Consider the following 15,458-nt stretch of genomic DNA (forward strand, 5'->3'; position numbering starts at 1 on the left):
TGTATGAAGGTCTGGCAAGCCCTGGAGATTAGGCCTGGTTTTTTTTTTGTGTGTGTGTGTGTATATATATGTATATATATATATATATATATATGAATATATATATATATATATGAATATTATTATAGCTTTTAATATTACATATATTAATTATAAATAGTATATTTATATATATATACATATACTATTTATAATTAATATATGTAATATTAAAAGCTATAATAATAATCATTTCCAAGGAAAGTGCCCAATGTCTCCTACAAGTCTCGCTCACGTGACTTCTCATCATTCATTACTCCTGAACCTTTCGCCTTGACCGGGAAGTGGAAAAATGTACGTCACGGGCTGATCACGTGACATTTGGTCTGCATAAGGCGCACGTTTATTCATCCAAAATCCATTCTCCTTCGGAAAGATGATCGCATTTATTTGACTTGTGTTGGTTATTTTAATTAACCCTGATGTTTACAATTAGTATTTAATGTTACAACAGCTTAATGTTTACCTCCAAGACATTTTACGATTTCGACAAGAGATTATATTTAAACTGCTGTAATTGCAAGAGCTTTATAATCCACCTACGTTTAAGCCCTAAGATGAGAAATAAATAGTCTTACTTAGATTTTTTATTATTAGGTACAAATATATTTACTAGATCTTAGATTAGATATAAGCCTTTCTGTGGTCAATAGTGGAATCGACTCGAAGAATCGACTCTACAGAGTACACGGTGCTGTGCAAGTCACGTGCAAAGAAATGCTAGGAAAGCAAAAAATGCCTTAAACAATAATCAAATTAACTATTAACACCGAAATACTACAATAATTTACAGTCTGGTATAAAATTTGTGTTTTTTGTGCTCAAAGGCGAATATAAATTTTCCAGTAAAATAAATTTTTTTTGCTTTAAAAGTAATGCATGAAAATATACATTGTTTTGGCCTAAATAATATAGATGTAACAAAATACTAAAATAAATGATACAATTTGTTTATACAAACATTTGTTTATGTATAATGTGTATAAACAGCATGTGTGTATACAGTACAATGCAATTAATTTATACATATGTGATAGATAGATAGATAGATAGATAGATAGATAGATAGATAGATAGATAGATAGATAGATAGATATTATTGAAAATAATTAAAGACAGCAATAGAAAAAAATATATATACAATTTATAATTTAGTGTAGCTGGACACTTCTGGAACATGAGTCGACCGTGCAGAGTCGACTCCGCAAAGCTTCGGAGAGTCGACTCGCAGAGTCGGATCGCAGCCATCACCCGAATGAGTTGGTTGTTATTCAGTGGTCAGACGCCGTCCACTTGCCTCTCATGTCAATAGAAGGCATTCAGAATAAGGTATACCTCGATTTATAAATGTAGAATTTACATGTATTTTTCTTTAACAGCGATATGGTTGCTCTGGGATTGTGGCTCATTTATAAATGTCAATATGCGATGTGATTTTGTTCTCAGCAGATGAACAGCAGTTCATGTAATTATGTCTCTAGTTAAGCTTGGCGAACTAGCTAAGGTGGTTCATACGCATTTATTAGCTACCGTTTCATGCAAACACACAAAATTAGTATATTATATTATCTTAGTATATTACTGGTTTATATTGTCGTACCAATGTTTGGTTATCTATTTACACGGGTAGGCTGTTATTATGGGCTCGGTGATGTATAACAAGCTAAATACTTATCCAGATTTGGAGTAGCAAGAAAAATGTGTTAGTGTTTTTCTATTTGTCTCTGAGACAGTGATCAATAATCATGTTTTTGACTATAATATAGACCCCCTATTGATGCAGGTCTAATTTAACCTTTTGACAGTGATGAGCAGCTTCTTCATGGGATTGGTTATTGGGTTTTATCTGACATTTCTTGTTTTTCTTCTGTTTGCTTTTAGATGAATCGTATTGCGGTTGTGTGGTTGTGTTTGGCATTGGTTGCATCTGCTGTTGCCAGACGTGGAGGTGGTGGTTTTAAAGGAGGTCTCGGCTGGGGCAAGGGCAGCAACACAGGCAGTAAAGGGACCAGCACCGGAAACAGAGGATCTAGTAACACTAAAGGGTCCTCATCTGGAGGAACCCACTCCCAACCAGCTAATTATCCACGCCAGCCTCATGTACCTAACCAAAACCCTCCACCATATCCTGGCACTGGTGGCGGACAAGCAGGGTCTTATCCAGGCCGAGCTGGTGCAGGAGGCTACCCCAATCAGGGGGGATATCCTAATCAGGGAGGCTATCCTAATCAGGGAGGCTATCCTAATCAGGGAGGCTATCCTAATCAGGGAGGCTATCCTAATCAGGGAGGCTATCCAGGTCAAGGACGCTATCCAGGACAAGGATCTTACCCAGCGGCTGGATCATATCCAGGTGCAGGGTCTTATCCCAACAACTATCCAGGAAGAGGTGCAGGGAACCCTTATCCTCAAGGTGGTTCTTACCCAGGGTACCCAGTCAGAGGAGCATCTTATCCTGGTTACAGCCCAAACCAGTATGGTGGAGCTGGAGGATATGCTGGAGGAGCACAATACCCCTACTGGAACCCCAATAATAAAATAATCAGCCCTCGTTATGGTGGTAACTATGGACATGGGGGTTATGGATCATATGGAGCAGGAGGTTCTCCTTTCGCCCAGTCTGTACAGAATATGGGCATGAGGCCCTCTCTCCAATCAAAGGGGTTTGGAAAGCAGGCAGTGATGGCTGCTGGAGTTGGCGCTATGGCTGGCATGGCGTTAGGTTATGGTTTGGGCAGTTTTCCACGTCCACACTTTATGTTCCACAACCCACAAGAAGAACATTATTATAACCACTACATGTACCGGCGATACGGTAGCAAACCGTCTGACAGTAACACAAACCCCAATGCTCCAGGTGCAAGTCCAGATGACTCTGGAAAAAGTCCAACTAATAATGATGTTCCCAACATCTTTCAGAATCTTTCACCGCAGTCCTATGACATATACATGGACAGTTGTATGAAGAGAACAGATTTGTTGCGAGAGGAACAGGGCAGAAATAAGAGAGTTGCTGAAGAATCCTGGCCACAGGATAGTAAAAAGTTTCTGAATGTCAATGATCAAAATGAGCGACTGGATGAAAAACCAGTTAAGGAAGCAGAGTCTCAAGATTCAGAACCTATTAGAATAAACGAGTACGTTGGGGAAGGTAACGGAACTATCAACGCCACCGGTAACCCTTTGCCAGTCGCTGCAAAGCTTACCGGAGCTACCGAACCACCTTCTGAGCTTCAGGAGAACACTGGTGAGATAAATGAAGATAATGATACTGTAAGCATACTGGAAATCGGGTATCCTGCACTGATCGAGCAAATGAAAGCTCGACGCTGTGTCGAACTTTACATGGTTTACGCTGAGCAACATGCTAAAAGACAGGCCCAACTGCAGATAAATAGTGGTGGTGTTGAACAGATCATTCTGCTTAGCCATGGGCTCATGCTCATCTCTCTGCTGCTGAGCTCCCTTTTATTCTACTGAACCCGTTAATCCGTGTAGACCCTCTTTAGTCATGATAAGACATATCAAGTGAACTACAAGAGAAAAACTAACTAAACTAAATATACTAAAACCTAAATATAACAACCAAGGAATGCATATTTCAACAAACATAATGGTTTCTGCCTCAGAATTTATTGTTGTAATAAATTATATTGACCGAAGAAGAACCCAGAGGACATTAGCTGTTCTTGATTTTTTTGTTATTGGTTTACCGAAGCTAAAACACGATTTTATTTCTTTTTACAGGGCCAGGCACTCTCTCATTATTGTCGTAACACTGAACGAAGAGAAATGTCTTTTTACCATGACCTCACTGCATGAATGTGTACCCTACTGCCCCTCTTGCATCGTTTCCGAAAAAATACGTCACATTTTTATCGATTTCCTGCTGCTTTATTTGTAACCTGGACACATTCTGCTTTGTAATTTTTTCATATCTTTAGGTCACTCAAGTTATGTACCGCACTATAGAAATTTCGACAGGCCTCAATTATTAATCTTACTTGTGTCCCTGAGTGTGTGTAACATGATTATCTCATTATTATCGATTGCGGCACTCCCGTGTTTGCATTATATCATTATATCATTTAGTTTACGTAGGTCCGTGTTATTGTGTATTGCTTCCTCGTATCGTAAAAAACGACTCTACTGACTTTCTGTCATGGTTATGAGAAAGGGTTTGTAAATACCAGTATGATTTATGCTTATAAATCGCTTCCACTTCACCGCTGCATCTTATTTTAACGCAACACTCCAGCACATCAGCTGAACCACTTTAATCCATTTAAAAATAGCATTCTCCCTGTCCCTGACCTGCTTGATATGATATGCATGATTACTTGGGTACAGAGTAGATTTTTTTTTTTTTACACTCCAATTTCATTTAACACCATTTTCTAGGCATCTCATGTAATTCCGACCTAATTCATCATTTATGCAACTTGTCTCTCAGGTGCTGAAAAATATCTTGAATTGGCATAGATGTCAGGCACCTTTAAAAAAAAAAAAAAAAAAAAATCAATTTTGTGATTTCTGCTCGACATTTTTGTGGGCGTCACTACATGTAAATAAGTTGCGTCAGGAATGATTTTTGCACTTTACAAATTTTCAACATATATATTTGAAAGCATGAAAGGAATCGTCTTTCTTCTAAAACTTTTGTAAACCAGGTGAAGTGGTTTAGTTCGATTTGAGTTGCGCATTGACAAACAATCGCATTGATAGATTGATAAACGAGGCTGCGTGTCTTTTATGTAGTGTACTTGTGAATTTTTGATTAGTGGATTTACTATTTACTTTGTAAATAGCTCAGTGAAAGCATTCGATGACAAAGACACTAAAGTAGTCTGAAGACTATGTAAATGATAAAAACGTTTCAGTAGGTTCTATGAATGTATATTTAGCTCACTACAATGTTTAAGGTTTTTATTTTATAATATGTAGAGACTGATCTATTGTTTAGTTTGAGGTGTTCTTTAATTTGTGGGTTTTTTTTTTTTATCCTGTTTTATTTAAGTTAAAGTTGAAATGTAAGTTAAAGTTTGGACAAACTCTAGCTATTCTCTTTAAGTGAACTTTTGAACTCTTTTGCACTACAACATTCACCATTCAGCTTAAATATGTATGTATAACCCATTATTTGTAAAGGGCAAAGTGATTGCATTTCGGCTTTTTGATGCATTGTAACAGTTACAAACAAAGAATAGGAAATATATGTGTGCGCTTTGGTTGGAATATCTATTTCTATAGACTGCACTGATATAAAAACTAATGTACACTCATGGTTTTGTGATACTTTTAACTCCCATCTGTCTACTTCTCTGTCCATGCTTAATCTTCAATTAAATGCTGTGTTTCAATGTCTCAGTGTCTGTCCTTTTTTTTTTTTTACAATGTAGTCTACAAATAACTAAGCTTGTAAGCTTATAACAATTTACAGCTCTATTTATAAGTAGGAGCATTTACATAAGAAATTCGTGAAAATGAACTTGTGCTTTGGCTTCTGATCATATAAATGTTACTGTGATTCACAGAACTTTTATCAATGACACACAAATGTAATTAATATTTTGTTGTACCTGTCATATTAAAATCGTGAAGAAATGTACAAATTATAAAAAAAACAAAATAAAAAAATAAGGCTTGTCGATTAATTAAGAATATCACTATATTAAAGCTGGATGGACTGTAACGGCTTGGTCTCCAGGGGATATTGACCGAATGTTGTGCAACACTTTATTAGGGCCAGTGGTAAGTGACATGTACATTACATTTACATCTATGGCATTAGACATACAGCTTTATTCAGGCGTCTTACAATTATATCATTTATGCAACTGAGTAGATGAGGGTTAGTAGTAGAAATGTGGCAAGTTGGTGTCCCTGGGATAGGGCTTTGTGACTTGCTCAGATGTTCAACTCCACCACTCACACTCTCTCTCTCTCTTATATATATATATATATATATATATATATATATATATATATATATATATATATATATATATATATATATATATAGATAGATAGGTCACAAGTTCAAATCCTAACACCACCAGCCTGCCACACTTGGGCCCTTGAGCAAAAATTAGATGAGTGTAAGTCATCCTAAATAAGTCTGTCTCTCCAATGCCATATATGAACATCTATTTATTCCTTTCAGTAATTTGATACCTATTTAGGCATTTTTTTTAAATATATATGAATGTTTTGCTAAAATGCATTCAGTTTATAAGCTATAGTTTGGCTACAGCAGTTTCCATTTGTTAGATAATAGTGAAGTTGGTCGGCATGAACAGGTTACTGAACATGAATGAATGACTGACTAGATTAAACAGTACCTGAATGATATACTGTACTCTAATTTCACCTGTCCTAAACATGTACAAAAAAAAAAATAATAATAATAATAAAATCTTTGACTCCTTGTACTCTTGTTTTAAGATTAAAGTTTCAGTTTAAAGTGATCTTTATTATTTTCGGGGTTCAGATACACTCACCCAGTTTAAGTGTAGATTAAAACATATCTTTTTAGCAAAGCCTACACATAACACACATCACATATCATAACTTTGTGCTCCAGAACATCTGATCACATGCACATTATCAACTTGTGCTGTTAATATCATGAACAGCAGCTACGCTAATTCCTCTCCACTGCTTCTCTCTCTCTCCCCATCCCGAGAAACCCTGAGGTTTGGCCAGCTCCAGTCACCTCCCACCTTATGATGATTACGGACCTTTGAAGGAGTAGATGCCGAACTCGCAAACATCCCGAACCATCTAGAGACGTACCAGTGCCATTTGGATCCCGCTACATGTGTGGAGTTTGACATTGGACCTCCTGGAGTGTTTAAAGGCTCTGGCATGGAGAAGCTGATGCTGGATCTGTGATGATCACAAATGCTGAGCTTATAAAACTAGGAGCTACTAACCATATAGACTGTATAAGACTGCAGAAAGAACATCACTTATAATCTTATACTCCAGTGCTCATGTTAGTTCTCACTCTCCAGTGTTCTGTATTGTTGAAAGATTTATGATCAAACTCTTGATGTCACCCAAATGAGGATGGGTTTCCCTTTTGAGTCTGGTTCCTCTCAAGGTTTCTTCCTTATAACATCTAAGGGAGTTTTTCCTTGCCACAGTCGCCAGCGGCTTGCTCATCAGGGACAAATTCACACCATTCACCTTAACTGTTGATTTGTGTAAAGCTGCTTTGAGACAATGTCTGTTGTGAAAAGCGCTATACAAATAGACTTGACTTGACTTGACTTGACTTGACTTTATTTCACTTTAAAAGACTATTTTTCTACATTACATCTATGTAGTTAATATTGCTTTTGTTACTTTGGGTGAAATGTAGAGCCAAAAGCATTAAGCAGCTAAACAATTGAAACAAACTAATTTACATAAAACAAACACAAAAACATCTAGGGTTAGTTTAGTCCGTTCAATAAACACACGCATAAACTTGAACAAAACTTTATTTGTGTTGTCTCTTAAAGGCCCATTTTTATTTTGTGTAGGAAATATTTAATACTCCTGAGTCCTATGATCTCTTGTGTGACCTGTTTTTCTACAGTTTGATTTATTAGGTTTGACATATGCACATATACACGTACACACATTTAACCATAATGATCACTGATTAACTGTATTAATTGCTCCCTGGGATTTAATTACAAGCTCTCCTGCTCTACCTGGGTTCCAAGGCTTCTTGATACCCTTCAAAATCCGCACAAAAGAACAACCATGTCACTTCCACTAATCATAATTTGCCTGTTATGGTGAATCATTAACCCCTTGGAGAGAGCCGTTCTCCCTGACATCACTGGCATCGTTAACGTGGTTAATCAAGTGAAAAGGAAATTTAGGCCATGTGCGTAAACACAGTGCTCTGACTCTTGCTAATATCACCAGTGTATTGAGATAATGAGTTTTGCAGCCTCCAAACACCACAATATGTCTGGAGATAATGCTTCCTGTGGAGTTCATATAACAACATTGCTTTTACTGCCATTATAATGTACTGATGGAGTGCACCTTTGCATGTAGTTTTAATGGCGTGATGGGGATGAGCCCAGTAATTGCATTTCTGAACCTTTTTGAGCTTAAGTGCTGTCTCAGTTGGAATCTGTTTGTCTTTATGTTAAATACACATCTAATACATGAAATATCTGTTTGCTTGTTTTTAAAAGTGTCCTTGTGAAAAGAGACTAGTGCATGAGGGTTTTTTTGTATATAAACAGCAAAAATTACAGCAATTTAAAATATATGATAACATCTAGAACATCTAGATAATTATCTAGAAAAAAATTAATATATGATCATTAACCCTATTTTGTAGATATTTTGTACTACTTTCAGGCTTGAAGCGGCCTTGTTTGATTGGTAGAGAGTATTTTTTAAGTTTTTTAAGCTTTTTTTAATAGAAATATTTAAATTAATATATAAGGTTTATATGAGTAAAAGCATTGGAAACAAAATGATATAAAAATGGCAGAAAAATTGATAATAATTTCATCATAAATAAGATTTAGATACATTTGACCCACATTCAAGATATTATCACTGGCTAAGATTATTTTGCCCTGCTCTACTGTGTATTGAATGGTATGAAAAGTGGTTGTTCAGTCTTTAAGACATTGGCCTTCTGATCAGAATCTTGTGAGTTCAAATCTCTGCATCACCAAACTGCCACTGCTGGTGTATAAAAATTTAGATATCATAAAAAAAAAAAATTATAAATTGCTCTGGATAAGAGCATCTGCAAAATGCTGCGAATGTACAGTATTGAATATACAGTAAGTTGGTTTGCTGTAGGCAGAATTCTGAACCAACCATGTTTTCCATCTAGATCATCATTTCTACAAATAAATGTTTCGTAGTACCCATTATGTCTACTGTATGTATTTTGTACATTATCTGCACACACGTTTACATTTACGGCATTTGACAGACACCCTAATCCAGAGCAATTTACAAATATCTCATTATACAACTGAACTATTGAGGGTCAAGGGCCTGCTCACAGACCCTACAGTGGAGCTTGGTGATGTGCTGGGATTTGAACTCATGACTTACCACATGAGTTTTTTTTTTTTTTTACTTTTTAGCTGTTAGTATATAGCTGTAAAGTTAAAATATAATCTATGGCATTGTAAGTAATTCACAGAATATCTTATAACATTAAAACTAATTAATGTTAGAAAACCTGATAATTGTAATTAATGATACATATCAGCTAATTATCATTAATATAATTAATGATACAAATCAGCCCTATTGAATCCTTGAGTAAGAAATAAATTCAGTTCAGCTGGTTTCAATTCCATTTTATTTGAATTGAGTTTTAACAATGGAAATGGTCATCAATCAGACTTACACATATACATTTATATAACTTCCAAATATAAATTTCTTTAATGAGAAAATCAATCTTTAATGTGCAAGCCAGAGGTGGTGTTTGTAAATAATTGTTGTAAATAATTTACCTTTTATAACTGTGTTTTAAAACATGACAGAAGACAGAACAAACATACAAACAACCAAAGACAGAATACTTTACACAGCAGATTATGAGACTCATAAAGATGATTGTCTTTAAGTATAAAGTTAATAGATTTGCAGTAAATTGAGAAAAAAAAATAGGCAAACAAATAAGAAAATAATGGTATAACAATAGAATAAATAATAATGTCTAGATTGATGATATGTTGGAAAGAAAATGCTGGGATTTTAAAATTCAGATGCTCAAAAATAGAATGCTTCTAAATCTGACCTTAAAAAAGACAAATTATACTTTATAAAAAAATAATCTGGTATAATATTTGCATTTTTTAAATATAAAATTGCTTTAAAGGTTTAATAATAATTTCTACAGGCCTTATTAATCCACATGATTATTTCTACATTATTGCTTTAATTAATATTTCAACATGTCTTAGATGCCTCATAATGCAGAACTTCGTAGCTTTATCTTTATCTTTTTCTCCCTTTGTTGGTGATGATGATGATGATGATGATAATGGTAACAACAATGTCGACAATGATGATGATTAGTCATTGTTTTATGTAACTGCAAACAGAAGTGTTAGCATGAAAATGAATATTAATTGTTAAATCTAATGTAATTGCATTTATTGCTTTGAAACTGTAAATATTCACAAAGTTTTTGTGCTGGATAAGCAACGAATTCTCAATATAATTTTTATTTTAAAGATTACAACACACATCATCATCAGGTTTTTAAAATTAGCGAGGGTGTCTGCCATACACCTGAAGATATTAATATCATTTATTATGTTCTTTCATTTTTTTTATGAGTATTATTCTTTGCTGTGTGGATGCAAAAAAAAAACTTTATATACTTTTCTGTGGGATTTACATATATTATATTTATAATACAATTACACATCTGTATACAATGAGATTATTTCATCTATACCAATTAGATTAATTACTAAGGGAATTTATTATGTCCTCTATTAAGATAATGTAAGACAATAAAATTAAACCTGAAGAAAAATATAATTTTAATTAAAATATTATGAAATAGTCAATTAACTCGTTGTGTAATTTGTGTGCTTTTGTGGAGCTATTTATTATAGTAGTATGCAGGTTAAAAAAATCAGCAAAACCATGCACAAAACACAATTATAACAGCTAAGAAATGATGTGATGTCTGCAACATTGCTATGAATCTAACTATTAACATGACTGACAAAAAGGCATTAACCTAAACTTATATCCAACACAAAACTATGAGATGTAGGCAAACAATAAATAGGGTTCTTTTCTCCAACTACAAATTCTCAAGCTGAAGACATCACAGTTTTTGTACTCTTTTTTGACTTTTTCTTCTACGTTTTGCACACCATGGAAACAGATTGGACATTGGGTGCGACTGACCTCCCCCGAAGTCCTGGATAAACTCTACAGAGGAAAAAAACAACAACATGTGAAATCAACCCTGTTTATTCCTTTTTCATTCATGTGAGTGAAATGAAAAATATTACTGACACTGCTTAGGATAACACATAACTATTTCAATCCACCACTACAGCTGATCTAATGCAGGTATATGTGGCCATCATTAGTGTGATGGTATGATTTAGTTACCCAGTCTAACACTAGAACCTAAAATAAGTCAAACTATATGCCTAATTTATTTACATTTACTGGGAAACTTGAGAGTTCACAGCAGCTTTTAATAATCATATTATTTTGTTATTATGTTTGCTTAACTGCCTGATGCAATCAGCTTTAACCAGTTTATTTCTACAGATCAATAGCTATAGCAAAACAAATTTGTTTACAATCTCTACATGCTTTTAATTATAAAAAAATGAAAATGTTTTGTGTTACATAGAACTGGGATACATTCCTTATTTATTACGGGTTACTGTAATAGCACTGAATGCTAGGTTTGCTGTTTTGACCAGCTCTAGACCGCACAAGGCCTCATCATTTAGAAATGTTTTCCTTTACATTTTTGTGTCAGTGACTTTTGGCATATAGTCCTGACACCCCACATGTTTATGAAGAAATGGAAATCTATGCAGATTGGGAATGTGTTTTATGATAGATTGAGGGCTGTGGGATTTTCATATACAAATGAACATTCATATCAATATTGTGGCTTTTGTTGTGCATGATAAAGGTGAGGGTTATGCTGCACAATGCACAAATAAAGGTCTTGTCTCTGAGGTGGCTACATTCTTTTTTCTCAAAGAGTGTCTTGTTATGCTTTTTGTATAAAATATAGGTATAAAGGGTGTTTCAGTGATAACACACTTCAGATCAGTTAGATAGAGAGAGAGAGAGAGAGAGAGAGAGAGAGAGAGAGAGAGAGAGAGAGAGAGAGAGAGAGAATGAGTGTGTGTGTGTGTGTGTGTGTGTGTGTGTGTGTGTGTGTGTGTGTGTGTGTGTGTGTGTGTGTGTGTGTGTGTGTGTGTGTGTTTTACCCTACGTGTCTGTGGCACCCTCTCCACACTTTGTTGAGCAGTGTGGCTCGGATCCCGGCACAGCCCCTGATGTACAGCACGGGGGTGAGTGCGGCGTTTACGCGCGGCATGACGCGCAGCGGGTCCGAGCCCTCGTTGCGGAACGAGTAGCACGTGGTGCCCGATAAATTGCACACGATGATGTGCAGGAATATCGGGAGCCAAGAGATAAGAAAGCACACGGCCACGACCACTATGAGATACACGGACGCGCGCTTGTTTTCGCGTTCCGCGCTGGCCGGCTCGCGCTCCAGCTGGTACCTGGCGATCAGGAAGAGGCGCACGTTTAACCCGATCATGATGATCACGGTGAAGATGTTGCCCACGAACGTGCCGTAGCCCGTGACCTGTTTGGCGATCCCCATCGTCACGAGGTTATTGACGGCCACGATGACGAACGCGTACACCCAATACACCGCGATCACTGCCAGTGTCCGGCCGCGCGTCATGCGCTGAGAGTACTTGAATGGCGCGGACACGGCGTGGTAGCGGTCCGCCTGCGCCGCTAGAATCGCCATGTAGGACAGACCCAGGAAAGTCGGCGCCACGTAGAAAGTGCGCGTCGGGGAGTCGTAGCTGTCGCGCACGTCCAGCACGCCGCAGTAGTAATACGACACGCCCGAGCACACGTCGCTCAGACACGTGCTTAGCATGTACATGAAGCGGTTCTCGCCGCGCAGCGAACTGTTCACCAGGATGGACACGAACACCGACACGTTCAAAAAGATGATGGCCGTAGCCAAGAGGATATTAAAGAGGAACAGCAGCACGTTCCCGAAACTGTTGAGGGGTAGAACAGGGCCGAGGCCCAAACCACTAACCAAAGCAGAAGAATTGGATTTAATAAGAGTGGCCATGCGTGAGCAGAGCCATCAGAGAAGTAAACAACCAGATGTGGAAATGTCATTAGGGTGCACTCGGTGAAAGCCCCCACACAGAGCTTTTTAAATGACCCCAGGAGTTCCTTTGTGGGCTCTCATACCTGTCAAAACAGCCTGAAAACACCTAAAGCCCTAAAGCCCAGAGTGGGACTGGCATTCAGCACGGCAGAGGGAACAACCTGTAAACAAAGCTCGCTTAATTGCTCTCGTGTCCAGGTGCATTTATGTCAAAAGCATGAGAGAGAGAGGAAATCAAGTGGAAAATCCTGAGTGGTGCTTCACAATCAGGCCTCACAATTTTAAGTATTTCAAATCAAAGCTATTTCATTGCAAGAGTCTGGGCAATTAGAATATTCATCATCGTAAAATTGGACAGCAATTATCACTTACATTACATACCATAATAAATGAGTATGATCAGTCAACAGCTGTGGGGAAACACACTTCTACTTAATGAAACATACCAGAAAGTTTGAGACAGACCTGTGTACAGAATGTCTATGGATGTATCAGGGTTACATTTTCCCCTCAATTGAACTATTAGACCCCCAGCATGACAATGCCCCATGTATAATGTAAACAATAGGGGTTACATGGGTTAGAGTGGAAGATCTTGAGGAGCTTAATATTGGCTCTAACCTCAACCTTAGATTTGCATGTTCTGTCTGTGACTGTATGGATTTTCCCTGGTTTTCTCCCAATTCCCAAACAACAGGCCCCTGATCCTCCATGATCAGAATCAGGCAAAGGCAGTGAGATGAATAAAGGATGATAAATAATTACTGATGCAGTTCTGCAATGGACACATAGGCTTACATTGTTTCAGCCTATGGCCTAAAACAACACTTTCACAAACACATGCAAGATGATGGCTGCTCTCGTGTGACATTTGGCACCCTGATTTGCTGGATTCGTGAATCTTTACCTCCTCGGGTCTCTCCACAGGGTTTATATAATACCACCCTGTCCCCGGTATGTGGAGGGCGAGCGGTTCTCCTCGCCTTCAGTAATACAATGTCTAGTGTAAATTACACAATTCCTTTCTCTGTTGATTTTACAAGTCCTGGAGATTTTTTCATTTTCATTTACCACCTTGTGTTCGCCACATGCGCGTCTTTGCTCGCGGGCTCGGTGGTCCTCGGTATCCTGTGCACTCGAGCGCTGCGTTTGCAGAACCGCTTCATATTCATGCTGAACACCAGCATCAGCGACACCCTCACCGGCCTCTCCGTCTATTACCTCGGCCTCTTCGACGTGCAGGAGGGCTATCCGTCCCGAAACAGCACATATTACATTCTGCCCTCGTTTTTAGGCGTAAACATTATGTCGTTTGTGTTCGCGCAGTTTGACCGCTACTTGGCCGTGGCTCACCCGTTCTTCTATAAGCGCTTCATTACACGCTGGTTCGTCGTCGCGTGCTGTGCCTTCAGCTGGCTGTACACCTACTCAATCCTGGCTGTTCAGAGCGTGTTACCAGTTGCACAGGCCGTTAAAATGAGTGCCTTTGGCATCATGATGTTGCAGATAATAATTGTGGTCAAAGTCTTGATGACCATTAAGTTATACCTCATAGCCAGACACCAGCTCGGACGTGAGGCACCGAGTCCGGAGAGAGACAGCAAGAAAGAATCACTGCGCCTCATCGTGTTCGTGGTGATTTGTTTTCTGTCGTTATGGTGTCCCTCCTTCGTAAATATCATGGTCAGATATCTGTCAAACGGAGGGCTGCGCTTTAGGAACGAAGCGACCAACGTGTTTGCCACCATGGCGCGCTTTAACGCACTCAGTACCTCTGCGCTGTACATATGGGGCAGTCCTGCTCTGCGCACTGCGGTGTGGAGCATGATGTGGAGAAGAGTGTGCACACCACCATGCCACATCAGGACTACAAGGTTTCTGCACACACTTGAAACTTTCTTCACAAACCCTAACAGCTGGAAGTATATCATTTGAACACAAACAGTTCTAAACAGTTGAGGGAGCCTACTTATTTTCAGCCACCAGCGGTGGACCAGTGGTTGAGTTAAAGTAGAGATACGAATAATACTCCAGTAAAATGTTCTACTTGCTGTTGAACTGATGCTGAACTGTATGTTGGTGTAAATAGACACCACCAAGCGCTAATCAAAACAAGTTCAAAACAGAGCATAAACTCACCTCTCAGGCCTGGAAATGCTCCCACCAATAGATGCATGTAATCTGGTATGAGTGCAAAAAGAACATGGAGTACTCAATAATCAAATCAAAATGATTGGACTATAATTATTAAGTGAGATATAGCAGATGAACTAAAAGTTAATTTGTCTATTTGCAGTCTCAGTAAACAACATTTATATAGTATTAAACTTTTTTTGTATTTCTTTTTTAACTATGGCTGGTGGATGTAATGATGTATTTTATACTTTCTTTTCTTTCTTAGAGTGTTTAACATAAAACCAGCAAAAGACAGAATGCCGACCATCTCACAGAACACCAAGGACTCATGAACGGTGAAAGCAGGAGACCGAACCAGACGAAGAGATAAACATTA

General features: G+C 37.8%; 3 protein-coding genes across 3 annotated transcripts; 2 read left to right on the top strand and 1 right to left on the bottom strand.

Moving 5' to 3' along the window:
* The first annotated feature begins 347 nt into the window (after positions 1–347).
* Positions 348–5,403, top strand: prnprs3 (prion protein, related sequence 3). The gene is made up of 2 exons (XM_083547419.1): positions 348–1,368; positions 1,921–5,403. Exons 1-2 carry the CDS (start codon positions 1,342–1,344, stop codon positions 3,517–3,519), a joined length of 1,626 nt encoding a protein of 541 aa, XP_083403545.1. The 5' UTR covers positions 348–1,341; the 3' UTR covers positions 3,520–5,403.
* A 4,009-nt stretch (positions 5,404–9,412) lies between these two features.
* LOC310729314 (uncharacterized protein) lies at positions 9,413–13,087 on the bottom strand. The gene is made up of 2 exons (XM_083547420.1): positions 12,009–13,087; positions 9,413–10,977 (listed from the first exon to the last, which is right to left on the bottom strand). The coding sequence occupies exons 1-2, from the start codon at positions 12,902–12,904 to the stop codon at positions 10,905–10,907; spliced, it is 969 nt and encodes a 322-aa protein (XP_083403546.1). The 5' UTR covers positions 12,905–13,087; the 3' UTR covers positions 9,413–10,904.
* Positions 13,088–13,861: 774 nt separating this feature from the next.
* Positions 13,862–14,881, top strand: LOC310729375 (uncharacterized protein; the record flags this gene model as incomplete). The annotated part of the gene is made up of 1 exon (XM_083547471.1): positions 13,862–14,881. The coding sequence occupies exon 1, from the start codon at positions 13,943–13,945 to the stop codon at positions 14,879–14,881; it is 939 nt and encodes a 312-aa protein (XP_083403597.1). The 5' UTR covers positions 13,862–13,942.
* Between the last annotated feature and the right edge of the window lie 577 nt (positions 14,882–15,458).

This window comes from Silurus aristotelis (assembly GCF_946808225.1).
Source record: "Silurus aristotelis genome assembly, chromosome: 7".
Taxonomy (NCBI): domain Eukaryota; kingdom Metazoa; phylum Chordata; class Actinopteri; order Siluriformes; family Siluridae; genus Silurus; species Silurus aristotelis.

Excerpts from the sequence above, each read along its gene's own strand:
- LOC310729314 (XM_083547420.1), bottom strand. The coding sequence starts at position 12,904 with ATGGCCACTCTTATTAAATCCAATTCTTCTGCTTTGGTTAGTGGTTTG. Across the intron at positions 10,978-12,008 it reads GGGTGCCACAGACACGTAGG|AGTTTATCCAGGACTTCGGG; the intron begins GTAAAACACACA and ends TTTCCTCTGTAG.
- prnprs3 (XM_083547419.1), top strand. The coding sequence starts at position 1,342 with ATGTCAATAGAAGGCATTCAGAATAAG. Across the intron at positions 1,369-1,920 it reads TAGAAGGCATTCAGAATAAG|ATGAATCGTATTGCGGTTGT; the intron begins GTATACCTCGAT and ends GTTTGCTTTTAG.